This window comes from Microtus oregoni, unplaced genomic scaffold, assembly GCF_018167655.1.
Source record: "Microtus oregoni isolate MIOR12 unplaced genomic scaffold, Mior012 000094F_ref0000399, whole genome shotgun sequence".
Classification (NCBI taxonomy): domain Eukaryota; kingdom Metazoa; phylum Chordata; class Mammalia; order Rodentia; family Cricetidae; genus Microtus; species Microtus oregoni.
Genome location: NW_024544707.1, coordinates 835,610 through 852,641, shown reverse-complemented (window position 1 = coordinate 852,641; position 17,032 = coordinate 835,610). Strand labels below are relative to the sequence as shown.

The window sequence follows — 17,032 nt, the reverse complement described above, 5'->3', positions numbered from 1 at the left end:
TGTGAAATTAACAGAGTGTACTCACAACACCTCGTTGTCCCCCCCCCCCCCAGCATAAACACACACCAAATCTTAGCAATCCAGTTTTCGGATGGCTTTCCGCACATTCCCCATTGGGAACTTGATCCCTTCGAGGTGACACTAAAGAATCCCAAACCTCCAGTTAGACCACAATGCACAGTGGGTTTAACAAATCTCATGAGGGGTTGGGTCCAAGATCCTCAAATCTTTCCACAAACAAGTGAGCACACCTAGGACTCCATAGAATAATACCGAGCCCCCCTTCTGGTCCCTGCCACAGTCCATACAGCTGTCACTAGCAGACAGGTGACCCTGGAGCCTGCCAGGGAACTAATATGAGAGGCCACTGTTCTTGGGAGGGAGGAAAAGGCAGTGAAGTACACAGAAAAATATTTATTAAGTGCACCTTTTATGAAGCAACTGGTAAAGCAGGATTGGCCACATCACTCACCAGATGCGGGGACAAGGAGGCACCACACCAAGTCCATGGAAGAACAATACCAAGGAATTCACACTGTGTGCTAAGTGGCATCCCGTTGCAATTGAATACAAAACACTTATATGCTGAAACCAGGAACATCATCCAGGCAGGCTGCACACACATCCTCTTGTGCTTCCTGAATAGATCAGTCTGATTTATACAAAAGAAGACCACAGCTTTTTTAAACGTCGATTTTTTTTTTTGCAGGCCTAAATAACCCTCACAGTTTGCACACTGGCTCCTCATGGTCAGAACAATGAAACACTCCAGAAAACTCAGCATGCTCCAATTTAATACAACCTCCAGACCTGAACACAGATTGTAAACAGGGTGGAAAATAGGAAAGGACACTGGGGATGTCAAGTGTGGAGTCTGAGGAAGGAAGATGTAGGACACAGGGTTGGGGAAGTGTTTTAGACCCCTGGAGATCCTAGGCTTTGGTTGGGGAAATAACAAGAAATGGTGAAAATACTCTCCCGTGAGACTGGGACAGCAAGTGCCAATCCAATGTTGCTGATGAAGTCAATTGTCATTTATGTCACAGACACAGGTGTCAGGACCATAACAAGACCCAAGGTACCAGCTAGAGCTTTCGCACAGAATGACACAGTGTCCCCCGGAGGTTTCGATGTCCAAACGTGGTGCCCCTGGTCAGAATATCTGAGTTACTGTCCCGTTGACCCCTGGCGACACCTCCTTTCTCTAAGAATGGCAAATACTCAGTGAACAGCAGGGACGAATGACATCTTCAAGATACAGATGCCAACAGACCCCCACCCTGCTGCCATGTGTACACCCTGGCCACCCGGGTGGCCTAGAACATAGGCACAGATGCCCCAAAGCAGAATCCTGTCAGCTTCTCAAAGAACTAGCTGGTGGTGACATGCATGAGGTGGGCCACTGTGCAATGCCCCTGAGTCCAAAGATGCCCTCGCCTTCTGTCTCCAGCTGGTGCCAACAAGCACGCCTTAAACTGTGGATGCTGAACATGGGCACTGTAGCCCATGGCTCCCCCTTCTCTGAACACCAGACTGTGCCATCTCATACTTACCTGTGTGTGTGTGTGCCTATGGTCTATGTGTGAGTTTGGGCAAATATTGCAGTGCGGCAGAAGAAAATGTGTTCAGAAACAGGGAGAGGTGGTAAAGTGGATCTGCAGATTCAAGGCTTTTGGGAAGTACCCTTGATATATCTCAGGAAGTCCAGAATCAATTCTGGGTATTTCAAAGGTACTCCGGAGTGCATGGTGACCAGCCACAGCCAGAACGCCACTAGTCAGTTGTGTCCTGTATTAATGATGGAAGGTATTTCTGAGAGAGTCACGTCCTGCCCTCAAGGCTGAGAGGACATTTGAAATCATACTTACTGGGTAAACAAAGCCTTTGAGACTCCAGAGGAATTGCCTGTTCTAAAGAAGAGAGGGCACGGCGCTGCAGAGCATCCCTCGGGCCTTTGTTAGAGCCAGATGGGGGTGATCGCCCCTCTCACTGGCCAGAAGAAAGCAGCCTCTCCCGCAGACACTTGGAGGTTGTGAGACACAGAACCAGCGCTCGAGGAAGAGAGACCAAGAAATGCATCATCATTTTGACTTTCCCAGAACTCAGTTTTTGGACCTCTTATTTTTCACATTTTAAAATGTATTTAGTTCCGTGGGTTTTTTTTTTTTTTGTGTGTGTGTGTGTGTGTGTCTGTCTGTCTGTCTGTCTGTTTGTCTGTCTGTCTGCTTGCCTGTGAGTGTGTGCATGCTGTATATCCACGTGTAGAGACCAAAGGTCAATTTCAGATGTCTTCCTCCACTCTCTACCTTAATTTTTATTTAGTTATTTATTTTGAGAACCCGAAGATGATCAATCTCCTAGGCCAGCTGGCCAGCAAGTCTCTGGGATGCGCCTGTCTTCACCCTCCAGGGCCGAGGTTACAAACGCACTGAGCCTGGCTCCTGCTTGGATGAGGGGCATCTCAGACTTGCTCAGCAGGTGCTTCTCTAAGTGAGTTGTCTCCTCAGCCCCTGGTTCAGTGACTTTTAATATGTTCTCAAAATCATGCACCAACTGCACAATCCAATGCATTTCAACTACCCTAATTCCCATTTCCTCCGGAACTTCAGGATCGGGTTATCAATTTCTGCCAAAGCCAGCTAGGATTTTGATGAGGATTACATCAAATCTGTCCAACAATATTACATCTCTGATCCATAAGCACAAGGTGTCCCTGTTTATTTAGTCTCCTCTCATTTCCTTCCATGGTGTTTGCAGCTTTCAGGACAGAAGTCATACATTTCCTCGGCTAACGCTGGCCCTTCCTTATTCATTCTGGCACATTTATGCGTAGGATCTCTTAAGTTCACCAGAAGTGTAAGGAAATATGAATGGCTTTTGCACACTGATCTGGGACTCTGCAACCTTGCTATTCAACTGTCAGCTCCAGAGTGGGGGGGGGGGCTACTTGCACGTGTGTGCATGCACACATGCATGCGTGTTCCTCAGGGTCTCATAAGCATGGATCAGTGTTGTGTACAAACAGTTCTCCCCAGTCCTGTCTCTCCTGGATGACTCTCATCTTTTTCCTTCCCAAATGTTCACCAAGCATCAGCTTCTTCAACACTTCAGCCCGTGTTCTTGTTGCCTTCCTGAGGCAGGTGGCCTCACGATTCAGTCTCCTGTTCCCATTGTTTTCCTGGGACACTCTGGCCCCTGAGGATGCTAAGATCTGTCCACACAACTCAGGTCACAAGGAAATCAGCACCACTCTGTATCTGAAGCCTCATTTCCCATTCCTTGTCCCAGCCCACTGGGTTTCCTCACATAACTGGTCACCAATCCATGGCTTACTGCCTTTTACAAGATCCCAAGATAAATAAGTAAGAAAGATAATGGAATGAAAGCCAGGTTCAGGAGAGCCCACCCACCACCCGAGAGCACTCTGGTTGGGGTAGTAGAAGCACAGGTGGGAACCCAGAAGACCCTCTGATGGCTGAGTGACTGGCATCTCCCATAGAGACATTTCCCCACCCCAAGTCAGAACATGCCCCCACTCGCTAGCCACCCCAAGGAGGAGAGGGATACACACCAATAGGCACCTTATACAACTCCACGCACAGCCACCAGGGGCAGACTGGAGTCCGCATAACCCCCGCTGCAGGTGCAGTGGGCCAGGCAGGTGGCTCATGCTGAAGATGGTTGAGAGCAGCTCCTCTGGCTGGAGCTGCGGCGACTCAGGACGAAGGTGGACGAGTTGCTTTTCTTGCTGACACTCGTCTCTCCGGGCCTGCTGCCCTTCAGGTAGCGGGCAGAGCAGCAGAGAAAGCGCTGCACAAGTTCATGAAAGAGGTGGCCCGTGAACAGCATGTAGATCCAGGGGTTGCAGCAGCTGTTGAGGCTGGCCAAGAGCATGGCGATGATGAAGGCAGAAGCTGCAGGGCGGGTTGGGAGGAAAGGAGAACAAGGGGTCACTCTGGGACCATCCCAGACCTTCCTGATTCAGCCACAGTTGTCCCTGCAATAGCAATCTCAGGTACTAGAGGCTGGATCACAAGACAAAGTACCAAACAGGTACAGTATGTCCTTCCACAGCCTTGCTCAGGGCCCATTCCCCAATTTAGCTGGGGCTCAGTACGGCCCTAAAGTTCCCTCACCTTTTCTCTGAACTCCAGCTTCCCCAGGAACTGAAGGCCCCCTTCCTTCAGCGGGAGCTCTATGCCTCACAGCCGGTTGCTCCCTCGTCCTTCACCCAGCAAATGGAGTGCCTGTGACTCTGACACCAAAGAACACAGGCAGGGGTGGGCAGGCGACGTCAGACCTCATTTGCATAGCTCAGCGCATACCTATCACTGTATCCAATCCCCATCTCTCCCCAAGGCTTCAGTTCCTCCATCTTTACATGGGCCAATGACAACTTCCAACCTGCCTGGAAGCCAGCAAGATTCAAAAAGTACCAGGTTCACAAGAGTGTGCCCAGTAAGACGTGGTGGCTGTCAACACACGCCAGGCACCCACTGGACTCTGTTGACAGCAGAATAAAGAGACAAACTAACTCCTAGGTACTTTCAAGCAGAGAGAATAAAAGCAAAATTTAGGCTTCTTTCACTGGCCTTAAGTCTGTTTGTGACAAGAAATGAGTCTAGGTGACTTCTTTGGAAACCCAGGAAGACAAAACTCTCTGCCTGGCTGTCACTTGTGAGGGGAGATCGCAGGGAGGGCTGGGCAAACCCCCTGGTTTTCTACCTTTTGGAAACACTTCCAAAACTCACTCCAGAAGTCAAGAGTTCCACCTGGAGAAGAGATCTCCCCTGGGAGGCAGGAGTGGCAGAGCCTGGGTGTAGAAAACAGAGGCTTGCCACTGTCATCCCAGCAGCCATGGAAGAGTAGTGGCTGGGAAGCCTGGGTGGTTCTTAGAATGGCAATCCCAGGGCGTGGCAGCTCCTGAAAACGTGGAAGAAACACAAGTCCTCAGGCTCGTGAGAGACACTCAGCTATGGCGGAACAGGCCCTCGGGGGTTCTGAATAGCAGTCAAATGTAAGAGCAACTGACCCAGTTCATTAGTGTGCCAACTGGCACAGAATCAAACTACAATGAACAAACAAACAATAAATAAATAAGAATAAATAAATTTAAAAATAAATAAATCTTGCCAAAAAAAATGTTTTCAGAAATTCAAATGGGAACATCCAATCCCTAAAATGCAAACAGTAACAGAGAGAGAATAACACAGGGAGAAAAGCCAATGTGATCAGGACCGCTTATCTTTATGAAAGAGGATTTTCTGTTTGCTTCTGTTTGGGTAAAGAGAATGAAGAGAAACAGTGGTGAGATGCCTTAAGGTTAAAATCACCCACAAGACTAAAAATAGACTATGGCCAAATCATAAAAGAGGCAAAAATCAATAAAGGCCAAAAACAATAAAACAAACCATCAGCCCCAGAGAAGATGGAGGTGAAATGAGAGAGGGAATCTCATAGCCAGACCCTAAGGCACCAGCCTGTACCCTGCTAGGGATAATCAGAGTATAGGCTGAGCAGGCCTGATGAGGAAACGCGGCCTTTCAAGGGCTCTCAAGTTAGAAAGTATTTGTGTGTGGACACGATTCCCCAGCTGGAAAGTGCCATACCTGGCCTCATGTGACATGTCAGTCACAACCCAACAGCACTAAAAACCTTGTGTGAAATTCCCTGTGGGCTGCATGTGTACAGTGTACAAGTAGCGTGTATGAATTTCGTGGCTAGACTCAGGTCCTACCCCAAGGACAAACCATTGCATAGGTGGACATGTACCACAATCCAGAGAAAGACTTCTGGTTCTGGTGTTTTGGATATGGATCCTCTCCCCGCATAATCTTGGTGGGTCACCTGAAGCGACTGACATCGTGGCTTTGCATTTAGAATGACGGAAGCATGGACACATTGTCAGCCCAGGGCATAGTGCTTTTCCAGAGGGGCAAGACCACGCCGGTGGGCCGTGTCAGCATCTCTGCCCCAGGCTCCCCAGGAAGGTGCAGTTCCCAGAGCAGTCTGCAAGCTGGTTTACAGATGAAGGGAATGGGTGTTAGAGAAAGTAGATGACCCCCTCGAGGGCGCATGCGCACACACACACACACACACACACACACACACATACACAACACCATACCTTCCCACCCAAAAGGAACAGAACCCAAAAGGTTCCTTTTGAAAACAGGTTCTCATTCTTGGGGTCTGAACAGGCTCTTGTTAGCAGATCCAGCCCCAAAGTCAAGGCTGGCTGAGCAATGCACCCCGGCAGTGTGGACCACAGAGAATACCTCTGTTCTAGGACAGAGTCCTTAGAGGTGAGTGCCTGGGAGACGACTTCAACACCTCCAGTGGGATCATTATCCTTCTCACCAATGACAGATGTGTCCACAAGCAGGGACCCAGAGTCAGAAAACTATGGATGATTGGTTAAAGTCTGCTAGCACTGTTATCAATAAAGTTTTATTAGAATGTATCCATGGCCATCTATTCACCGGCTTTCCATGGCTGCTTTCAGGGGCAGAGTTGAAGAATCGTGAACAAGACCTTGAATCCCAAAGCCTGAAGTATTTGTCATCTGATCCCATATGAAAAATACTCAGGCAGTCCTTGGAGAGCCTGTAGGAGGGGTAGGTGTTAAAAGGTAGATACTCGGGGCGCTGGAGGAGGATGCAGACCCAGAGCAAGTGCATTTAGCACAGTGTAGGCCCCAGAGGGTGAAGACCCTAGAGCAAGTGCACTTAGGGCCTGTGGGCCACAGAAAGAAGCCCCTCCCCACACTACAGTTAACAGAATAAATCGTGCCTTAGTTTTTGAGTCATACAAATCTGGGCAGGGACCTGGCTCCCTCTGGAGCTGTGTGTTCTTGGGAAAGTTACTCAACATCTCTGTACCTCGGTTTCCTCATGAGATAGGAAGCCAAAGCTCCCCTCACAGGAATATAGTGAAACTGGCTTGTCTGACAGACAAGTGTGGTTCAGAATCCAAGTTCCTTAACAGCAGGCGCAGCCTCCACATCGTTGCCATCCCTCCTGCAATGATGGGGCGCACTTCATACACACGTTACTTTTGCAATCCCCAACGGAGTTAGCCTTCTGCATGGGAAACAGGCATGCTTGTGTTCCCCGGGCTTGTGTGTCTGAAAATGTGAAGCACCCTGGGTGGGGCAAGATGCAGGACCCCATGACCGAACTTCTCAATGCTTCCCAGCCATCTGACTGTGTCTGTCACTGACTGGTTCCAGAGTGTGGCTCCTGGGCCAAGAAGGCCAGCAGGCACGTAGACACTTGTGCTGGCTTAAAAGGCCCGCAGGGTGAAACCACACAACTCTACAAGCTTGTCAACTTCTGGTAGGTGTAAGCACTTTGAGATGGGGGGGGGGGGTCTCAACTCCACCAATGAACAAATAACTCACAGTGGACACAAGCACCCTGGGCTCTCAGTGTCTTTCTCAGTGCCCTGGGCACGTGTGCAACTATCCCCTCTGCCTTCCACTTACCTACCAGCCTTGCAGCCTGGAGGACCAGGCTCACATCATCCCTTGGCTCTCTTCCACACTGAGATCCTGCCTCATGTTTATCTTCTTTCCCAACACACAGACTAGTCATGTAAAGCTTTCAGGGACATCCAGCAAACAGCCAGCAGGTTATATGCAGCCCAGGAAAGCTATGAAAGCAGACCAGCGCAGTCACAAACTTACTTAAAGCCTCCCACTAGTATTTTTGAAGCTTGACTGTGCACCACCCAAGTATGAACTCTGCTGATGACAACACCGTGTCTCAGTGTCACATAAATGGGTGTTTTCAAAACCTGCAGGCTATGAATTGGACATCGTTGAAATCTAAAAATATAATCCAAGACATTTTTTTCTTAGTCCAGTGTTTCCCAAAGAAGCCAAAAGGTTAGACACATCCTCACTTTAGGGAGGCTGACTGACCTATCTCTGCCTTTAGGCAAGTGCAGTAGGCTATAAGATGCTGTAGTCCCACCCCACAAGAAGAGGATGCTGCAGCTCCACCCATTCAGGAAGAGGATGATGTGGTCCCACCTCTTCAAAAAGGGAAGGCTGAAGTCTCAGCTCTTCAGGACTCAGAGCTCGCTTTCCAGCTGCCAGAGTGCAGGCTGCTCAGAACTCACAGTGAGTGGGCGGGGCTCCTGCTGCCCCCGGACAAAGGAGTTGCCACATTTCATGAATGCTTTAGTGAAGATGCTCTAACATCAGGAACCCAGCCTTCATCTATCTTTGTTGCAGAGATAGCCCAGATTGTAAGCTCCTTGTAAGCCTGGTCTCCTGTCACATTTCTCGGAAGACAGAGCCATCGTGAAGTGAGAACAGAGACAGGAGAAGTCCAGAGGCCAGGATGGAGGTATACAAAAAACTAACCTGGGAAGAGACACGCACAGTTCACAGAAGGAGACCCGAGCCTGGAGAAACTACCTAAAGGAGAGTGGTGTCTGGAATACAGAACCCTTCCCCAAACCCCTGGTCTAAGCCCCTCCCTCCCCCAGTCCTCTCCAAGCCCTGTCAGCCCTCTGGGTGTTGTTTCCCTCCTCTGGACACTGAAGGTCGCACAGGAAAGAGAGAAAATGGAGAGGGCCTTAAGCTAGCGTGAGACGACTTCTTGTTGCTGCGGCTGATGGATAAAGAATAAAAGATGGGGTCATGTATTTAAGTCCATGGTCAGGGTTCTGGTCAGAGGTCAGTGAAAGAGGCTGCCCTTAGTTCCTTTCCTCTAATGCTTCTCAAAAATTAAAAGAAAAGAAAGAAAAACAGAGCCCTCAGATTGGATGTACTCATGAGAGAGACTCCAGAGAATCCATCTGGGGAAACTTACACTGCCAGCAACGTCATTAGCCCAGCAGGGTAGGTTTCTGCAAACAGGATGATTCTGGAAAGGCAGCTCCAAGACCCTGCCTTCCTCTCTCCTGAAATAAAAATCACACTCTCCCCATGCGCAGAGGCCCTGGCAGGTGCCCAGGCAATCAACCTGGTATGGCTGGTTTCTGCCAGAAAGGGACAATGAGAGGGAGTACTGGGCCATCCGCTTACCCAGGAGCCCCCTGGGGGAGAAAGAGGCCAAACATCTCTCTGTCCTCTGAATCCAATTCATTTATCCTTACCAGAGCCAAGCCGGCACTGGGGACCCATGTAAGCTCATCAGGTTCCTGGACACAGGGATTCAGAGACTGGGTGAAATGACCAGCTCTGAACTAAAGGAGAGAGGCAGCATTTGGGGAGGGGCTGGATGGGCTAGGATGGGACACCTGCGAGTGTGGGCTCCCAACGAGGTAGAGGCATGGGCCAAAGCAACCACACATCCCTAGCCAGAGTCTGGTCCTGGGCACCATGCACCTGACTGGAGAATTGCCTGGGCGTTTGCCTCAGGATTGTGATTCACAGCGAGCAGGAGGCAGGAGGCTGTGGAGGGACAACAGCAGGCGTTCCACCTCCACCAGGCCAGCTTTACTTACACCCCTATAACCTCCCCTTTTGGACTTCCGGGCACTCACTATGCCCTGTGCTCAGTGCCCAAATTAGCCCAGGACAGCTGGAAGGCAGCTGGCCACAGCCTACAGGCAGTATTGTTCCTGAAACAACCCAGGCATTCCCACACAGTGCAAACGAAGGCTTATGGCTCGTCTCCTCTGACTCACGTTCACCAGTCACTTCCTAAAATTCCCACCCAGGAAGCCAGACTCCTGGGCAAGGCCTCCCCCAGAATATGGAGAACCTGGGGGAAGCCCCTATTACTACACAGACTTGTGGGGTGTGGCATGAGGGCTGTAAAAGCCCTTTCAAAATGTTCCTTCTAAATATGTACATAAATGGTTACATAGAGATGAAGTCCCGGAATACGCCACAGGAGGCATCTTTGCAAAGACAGAGCTTTTACCACTATGATCCTTCTAGAACTCTCTGGGGTATAGTAGCTCCATGCATTTCAGGGCTGTGAAGAGCACCTAGGTTGCCAAGGTTGGCTTTTAACCTCAGGATCTGGTCACATCTGGCCAACATGTGAGGCTGGTGTGCTGGGCTGAAGAAGAAAAGCCAGACCTTCCTGTGTATTCCACATCATGCATTCTCAAGGAACAGTTCATCACGGAAGCATGTGGGACGCACGTGGCGGGCTTAGGGCACAGACTATGTCTTACAGTTCTGCTACTCAAAGCGTAGCTGGCGGCCGGCTTCATGGGCACTGCCTAGCATCACCTGTCTATATACCAGAGATGCAGGCCCTGAGGCTTCGCCCCCAGTATGCCAAGTTACACCAGCCTTTTAACCAGAGCCTCAGGGAATTTTGTACAGCTAAAATTCTTTCCCCAACTCATATGGAGAAAGAATGGGGAGAAATAATAAAGCAACTGTCTATGCTTTCAACTATGAGATGTGAACTGCCTCTTTGTACAATAAGTTCCTATTCAGCCCTCAGAAACTTTTTCAAACACTGCTTCCTCTCGGAAACCCTCCAGAGTTCTCCTCCAGGGCAACAGAATCAGCTACCGCCTGTACGGACGTTCACATTACATGGCAAATGAATATGTCTAGTGTGGAATTATCCCACCGTGTTCTCACTATTTTTTATACTTCTTGGCTGGAGACTCTGTCCCGTCTGTGGCCATGTCCCCGGTTGCAAGCAGAGACTGGAAAATAGGAAGAGGTCGATAAGGGACTGACCTGAATTGAAGCATGAAATTAGCAGACAGGAAGTCTTGATAAACCGGCCGCCTCCTCTAGCACATCGGGAAAGCAAAAAGACAATCTCCCTGTTAGATGACAGGACATGGCCTGCTCGCAGGGTGACTGGACTCAGATGCAGTTACCTCTGGGAAAATTAAGCTCACACTCGGATAGTGAGGTGAGTGGGGAGAGAGAGAACACGCCAGAGGGATTGTTCAGGTGTGAGGTGTGGCCAAGAGGACAGAAACCCGTCCCAGAAGCGCCACCTCCTGGCTATGTGTGGCTTGAAAGGAAAGCCGCTGCTCCCAGTGGCTAGGACCCAGGAGCAAGCAGCCCAGGAAGAGGACACTGAAGACACCTGCTCTCTTCCTCGTTCCCTTACCAAGGGTTCAGCTGCGATACTTCCAAGACCAGGGCTAGGTCCTCCCCGCTCCCACCAGCCTTCCCACTATGGGCAAACAAGACACTCACTCCTTCACCTTTACCCTGCTTCTTAGCTTCCCAGGCCAGCCAGCTGCCACCCACTGCCACAGCCCACCACGCTACCCCTGCTCTCAAAACTAGTCCCACCTCTCACCGGCTCCCTAAGGCCCCGGTACTTGTTAAAATGTACTTCTTATTTTTCAGAAGTAGACATGGTTCAGCTGTTAAAGTGCTTGCCTTAGAAGCTGAGGACCTGAGTTAGATCGCCAGCACCCATGTTGAAAAGCCAGCACCGTGGTACATGCATGCAACCCCATTGCTGAGGAGATGGAGATGAAGACGGGGGATCTCACTGGCCAGGCAGCCTTGTTGAATCAGTGGGTTTCAGGGCAATAAGAGACAATATCTCAAAAAACAAAGAGAAGGCACCAGAGCCACTGCATAAGGTTGACTTCTGGCTTCCATACACACTTGTATACAGTGTATGAGAACCTATACACACACGTGCATAACTACTTATACACATGCACCCACTCTCACGTGAACATAGCATGTACACACACATACACATGCATACACACATGACACACAAGTGAACCAACACCCACACAAGCAAACACACAATGCATGCACATACACATGAACATACAAGCACAGATATATGCCCAAACCAACACCTACGTAAGCAAACACACAAGTCATACACAGACTTGCACCACACCAACATGAACACACATACATACACAAAGACAAACAAAATCACACAAAACCCATATGAACACACACTTACACATACAAACACATGAATACAAGTGTATGCAGGTTCACCCACAAGCCCACACCCACCCACTTAAACACACAAATAAACACACACATACCAACATGAACGCACACACAAACACACCTTCATTTATGCATCCATACCCACATGAACACATGTGTATACACACAAACATGTACCAACACACACACACAGAGATACTCACGTGTATACATTTGTACACATAATCACATACACACAAGGTGATCTGTCCCAAACTACCAAGAGGGGTGAGGTGAAAAGTCGTGCTTCTAGCCAAGAAGAAAAAGGGGAACACAGGTAATGAGGGCTGGGGCTAAGGCCGCAGAGGCCGTGCAAGGCTTTAGGAGTCCAAGCAATGGGGTGGGGTGGGGGACCCGAAGTACTGAGAGCACCGTGTCATGGTCATGGTGGAACCGGTAAGGCAGTGTCTCCTCTGTCTCTATGGGTCTTCCATGGGGCCCACAAGCAAGTATTTTGTCAAGGGCCCAGGAAATCCTTATGCTGAGGTTGTCCTCAGTGGGTGCAGTGGGGTGCAGGGGAGCAACTCAGTCTGTTCATCTCCAGTGGGAGATGACATGAGGTCAGATCCTGGCCCTACAGATTTTGAGGAGTTGCCTCTCTGAGTATCAGTCTCTTCGTGTTCAGGCTGGATACTCATACATGCTGAGTTTGGTGAGAACTAGAGAGTTCAGGCACACACAGGGGACACACAGGTGAGCATTTGTCTAACGACTCACTTAACCCAAACTGATACCCAGAAAGGGAGTCTTGCTCCATCATGGCTGTCATTCCTGTTGCTTAGACAGGAATGGTCCTGATGCTGTGAGAGGCCCCAGTCCTAGGGATGGCAACAGGTCTCTGATAGGGACTTGCTCCTTCCCATGCGTAAGGTCTTCTGCCAGCAGGGCCTAATGAAGTCTAGGGGATGATTCCCCTAACAGCCCTGGCACTAACTAGGAGGAGCCTTTGGTACTCTTGGCTTCTAACTTGCCAGAACAGGGGGTGGGGTTAAAGCAAGCAGGCTTCAAATCCAGCCCCAACCCAGGCTCTGCAGAGAGTATGCTGTGGCCCAGGCTGTAGGCTTAGCTCCCCAAATCTAAGGCCTCCCAAGCTGCAGGCTAAGCATCCAGATCCAGGGACTCCACGCTGCCTTTACCTCCTCACTGCTCCCAGCCCACTCAGACATCTGTCAAACAGGAAAGGCTGTGCCGCGAGTCTTTTTTATACCATTAATCAAACCTTTGAGACCTGGAGGACTAAAATCACTTGCAGCAGAACCCAGGGAAACAGCACAACCCAAGCCCAAAGCACAGAAGTGTGCACAACCACCCTACTCCAGGAGCCAAGACAGCTGAGACCTGTCCATCAGATCACAGAATCAGGCTGGAAGGTGTTCAAGGGCCAAGAAGGGAAAAGCTGCCTGGTGTCCCTGTGCCCACCTTCCCCATGGTTTTTCCCAGGGCTAGGTTACTGAAAAGTCAGGCCTTCCAAGGTCACCACAGGCACTGAAGTGGCCTCATCCTCAGAGGTAGACACAGTGGGTCAAGGGACAAAAGGACTCCTGACCCAGCATCTCAGAGCCAGTTAGGTCAGGAGGCAGGGCCGGATGTCAGGTGCAAGGGTCAAGTCTCATTTTCAACTTGACAAGATTTAGTCACTAGGAGATACACCTTTGGACATGTCTGTGAGGGTAACATTTCCAGGTTTACATGGGGAGGACCAACCCACTCTGAACATGGGTGGTACTATCCATACGGTGGGGCCTGGACCAGATGAGGAGACTCCAAGCTGGGCAGCAGCGTTCCTCTCCATCTGCCTTCCGCAGAGGGTGCAATGTGACCAGCCACCTCATGTTGTGAGCTAAAATCAACCCTTACTGCTTCAACTGCTTTTGTCCCAAAGTCAAGAAAAATTACCGATAAAGCAGATATCCCCCAGCTTGCCCGTAGGGGTGCCATCTAGCATCTGCAGCCATTGGCATTGGAGATCCCTCTGTTCCACATGGGCTAAGATTCCTCCAGTTCCACTGAGGAAGCAGCTAGGCCTGGGGCCTGAGTTCCCACTTCAGTCTCACACCTCCCTCAGCTCCCTGGCTGTGCTCCTTCCTAAGAACCCTGGTTCAGGAAACTCTTGCCCGAGCTCCTGCTCTGCCCCGCCCCCCCCCAGGTTTCTGTATGACCCAGTAGACATGCCTTCCCTTTTCTGAGCCTTTGGAATCTGTGAACAGAGGCCACATAATGGACAGAGTCCACACAGCATCTTCACCCGGTCTACCACAGGCCCTCAGTAAATGCTGAGTGACAAGTGTCCTGGCCACTACTGAGCAAAGCAGAGGGCCCTGTGAAAGCAGGTCACCTGCCCTGAGAGCCTAGCTTCCCAAGCAGAGGGATTTGGTGTTGGAAGCAGTGGTGTTTATATCCATAATATCATTTTGCACTATCCAGGGTTAGCACAGCTAAGTCCTTTCTGCCAGGTCTGTAAAGACCAGACCGCACAGATGTGGGCTGTGCTAATCTTCAAAAAAGATGTAAGGCAGGGCCACACATGATGACAGCTTCTGCTCTTTCCAAATAAGACACGGGGGCTGGTGAGATTGGGGAGGGGGGCTGTCTGGGTGCTGCACCTGGTGCCCAGCACAAACCACAGTCCCAGAGCCCGGACTGCTGTTTCCCAGCTCCTCCTCCAGGTGGCTAACAAATTCAGAGCACTGTTCTATAACCTCAGTGGTCTCCGGGGTGAAGGCTCTTCCCTCCTGTGTGGCAACCACACTGCCTCCCCGTCAAGGCTAAGCATTGTCCTCTTGGCCCCCTTCCTCTCTCACAAAATCAAGTCAGTCCTGGGCACCCCAACTCTGTTCCTGCCCAAGCCTCTGTGGCATTTGCCTCTCCATGGCCTCCGTCTGGTGATAGGCTCTGGAGCTTGTCTTGGGAGACTCATTCAGTTTTCATTGGACAGCTGTTCAGCTTTCACAGGACCAACCGTCCCTTCCTGGGGTTGACCATATCCAAACATAAAGTAGTTCCGTTTAAAGTGAACTCAAAGTAGGAACCTGAGCCTGTGCTTGGAAACCCACCTTCATTCTGTCTCTCTGTGGAAAAGACAATCCCCTGCCTCAGTTTCCACCTCCATAATAAGGATTTTCACCCTGAAAGTTGTCTAAGGCCTGTGCTGGAGATTTTGCCTGCATTCTGGCAAGAGTTCGTACTTTCATGGGTATTTCCATGCTGCAGAACTTTTAAGTCCTGGAGACACTCAGAGAGGTTATCTCCGCAAAATTTATGGACCAGGGGATGGTAATGTCAAACCAGGTCATACCCCAGGATGACCCCAGAACTTTGAAAATACAGAGATAGCAGAACTAGGGCCTACCCCTGCCGCCCTCTCCTCTCTCCGCACTACCTTCCTTGGGCGCATTGACGTCCCAGACGCTCCACATTTGCACGAAGAAGAAAGGCGTCCAGCACACAATGAAGGCCAGTACAATGATGAAGGTCATCTTCACTGTGCGGATCTTGGCCTTGGAGATGAGCTTGACGCTACTGACTCGAGCCAGCGCCGCGCGCCCAGCTCCACCGGCAGCAGATCCCTCAGTCCCCTCGGCCGCCGCCGCCGCCGTCTTGAGTCGCAGGTTCTGCCAGATCTTGAAGCTGATGAGGCCATAGCAGGCGGCCAGCACTATGACAGGCACAATGTAGACGGCAAGCGTGATCCACGTGACATAGGCCTTGGGTCCCCAAGGCTGGATGAAGACAGCCCAGCAGTCAAAAACACCGTCCGCCACTTCGCGCAGCGAGAAAATGTGCACCTGCGGCGCGCTGGCCACCAGGCAGCCCAGCCATGTCGCTAGCACCGCCAGGCGGTCGGTTCGGCGTCGCAGAGAGCGCAGCGGCTGGCAGATGGCCAGGCAGCGGTCGAGCGACATAAGCAGCAGCAGGTAGGTGGAAGCGAACATGCCCACCACCTGCAAGTACTTGACCAGACGACACAGCAGGTCGGGCCCGTAGAAGCGGAAGGTGATGTCCCACAGCAGCTGCGGGAGCACCTGGAACACAGCCACCACCAGGTCAGCGATGCTCAGGTGCTTCATGAAAAAAAAGAGGCGCGAGTGCTTGTGGCGTGTGGTGCGCAGCGCCAGCAGCACGCACGCGTTGCCGCTCAGCGCCAGGAACAGAATGAGGCACAGCACCGCCACCTCCACGCGTGCCAGGGCCTCGTTGCGCTGCGGTGGCCCGGCTGTGAGGTTCCCCTCCACCCCCGGCGACACTCCACTCCCGAGGTCCAACTCGAAGCTCCAGTTGGCTGCGGGGGTGCCCTCCATGACCGTGACCGTGACCGCGAGGGAGCGCCCGGCCTTGCTGCTCTTTAAAGCGTGGCTCGTGGGGCGGGGCCCGATGAGTTGTCCAGGTGTCTGCTGGAGCACCCGGGCACTGATCTGCCTCCTTCCGCCCTGAAACAAACCGAGAGGGCAATGAGAAGATCTTTGCGCTTCTCTTAGGACGCCTGTGGGGCGTGCCTGGCCCCTTCCTGGCAATCTGAAGTTACCTGGGTCTCAGGACACAAGCCCAGCCACTGGGCTGCTCAGCCACCACCGCGGAAATCCCGGTTTGCCTGATCTCCTTTGAGTCTCTGCAAGATGCAGACCTCCTTTGAGCCTCTGCAGATGCGCTTGAGCTTGGGTCCCGGGAAAGTGTCAGGCGCTCTCAGGCGCTCTACCTGCGGAGAGAGGAGGCTCGCGATTAACCGCTTTCCCGAGAGTAGGGACCCCTCTCCTAGCCCCATTCCCCCCGGGGAGCCCCCAAACCTACACCTCTCCCCTCAGGACAGTAACACAGCCACCTCCTAATGGGCACCCATGGCAGCCCCCATCTTGGTAAGCTTTACTCCAGGTACATCATCCTGGGGTTCCCCAAAAGCTCAGCTCAAGCACATCCTTCTTCACCTTCTTCACATCCAAGACACTTAGCCCGGGCTCCCGGAGGGAGGGGCTCCTGCCTGTGAGCCTAGCACCCTAGGACGCAAGGCTGCTATGAGAGGAACTCCTGGTGTCGCCGCCTCTCACAGGAAACCCCTAACCCAGCAGCCTCAAAGCCCCTCGGAGTACCCTGAGCGCCTTCGGGAACCAGAAGTGTGAGAGGCTCCAG

The 17,032-nt window shown here is 51.4% G+C and overlaps 1 protein-coding gene across 1 annotated transcript; it reads right to left on the bottom strand.

Moving 5' to 3' along the window:
- Positions 1-999: 999 nt before the first annotated feature.
- Positions 1,000-16,209, bottom strand: LOC121442696 (oxytocin receptor). The gene is made up of 2 exons (XM_041644307.1): positions 15,291-16,209; positions 1,000-3,914 (listed from the first exon to the last, which is right to left on the bottom strand). The coding sequence occupies exons 1-2, from the start codon at positions 16,207-16,209 to the stop codon at positions 3,667-3,669; spliced, it is 1,167 nt and encodes a 388-aa protein (XP_041500241.1). The 3' UTR covers positions 1,000-3,666.
- Positions 16,210-17,032: the final 823 nt, after the last annotated feature.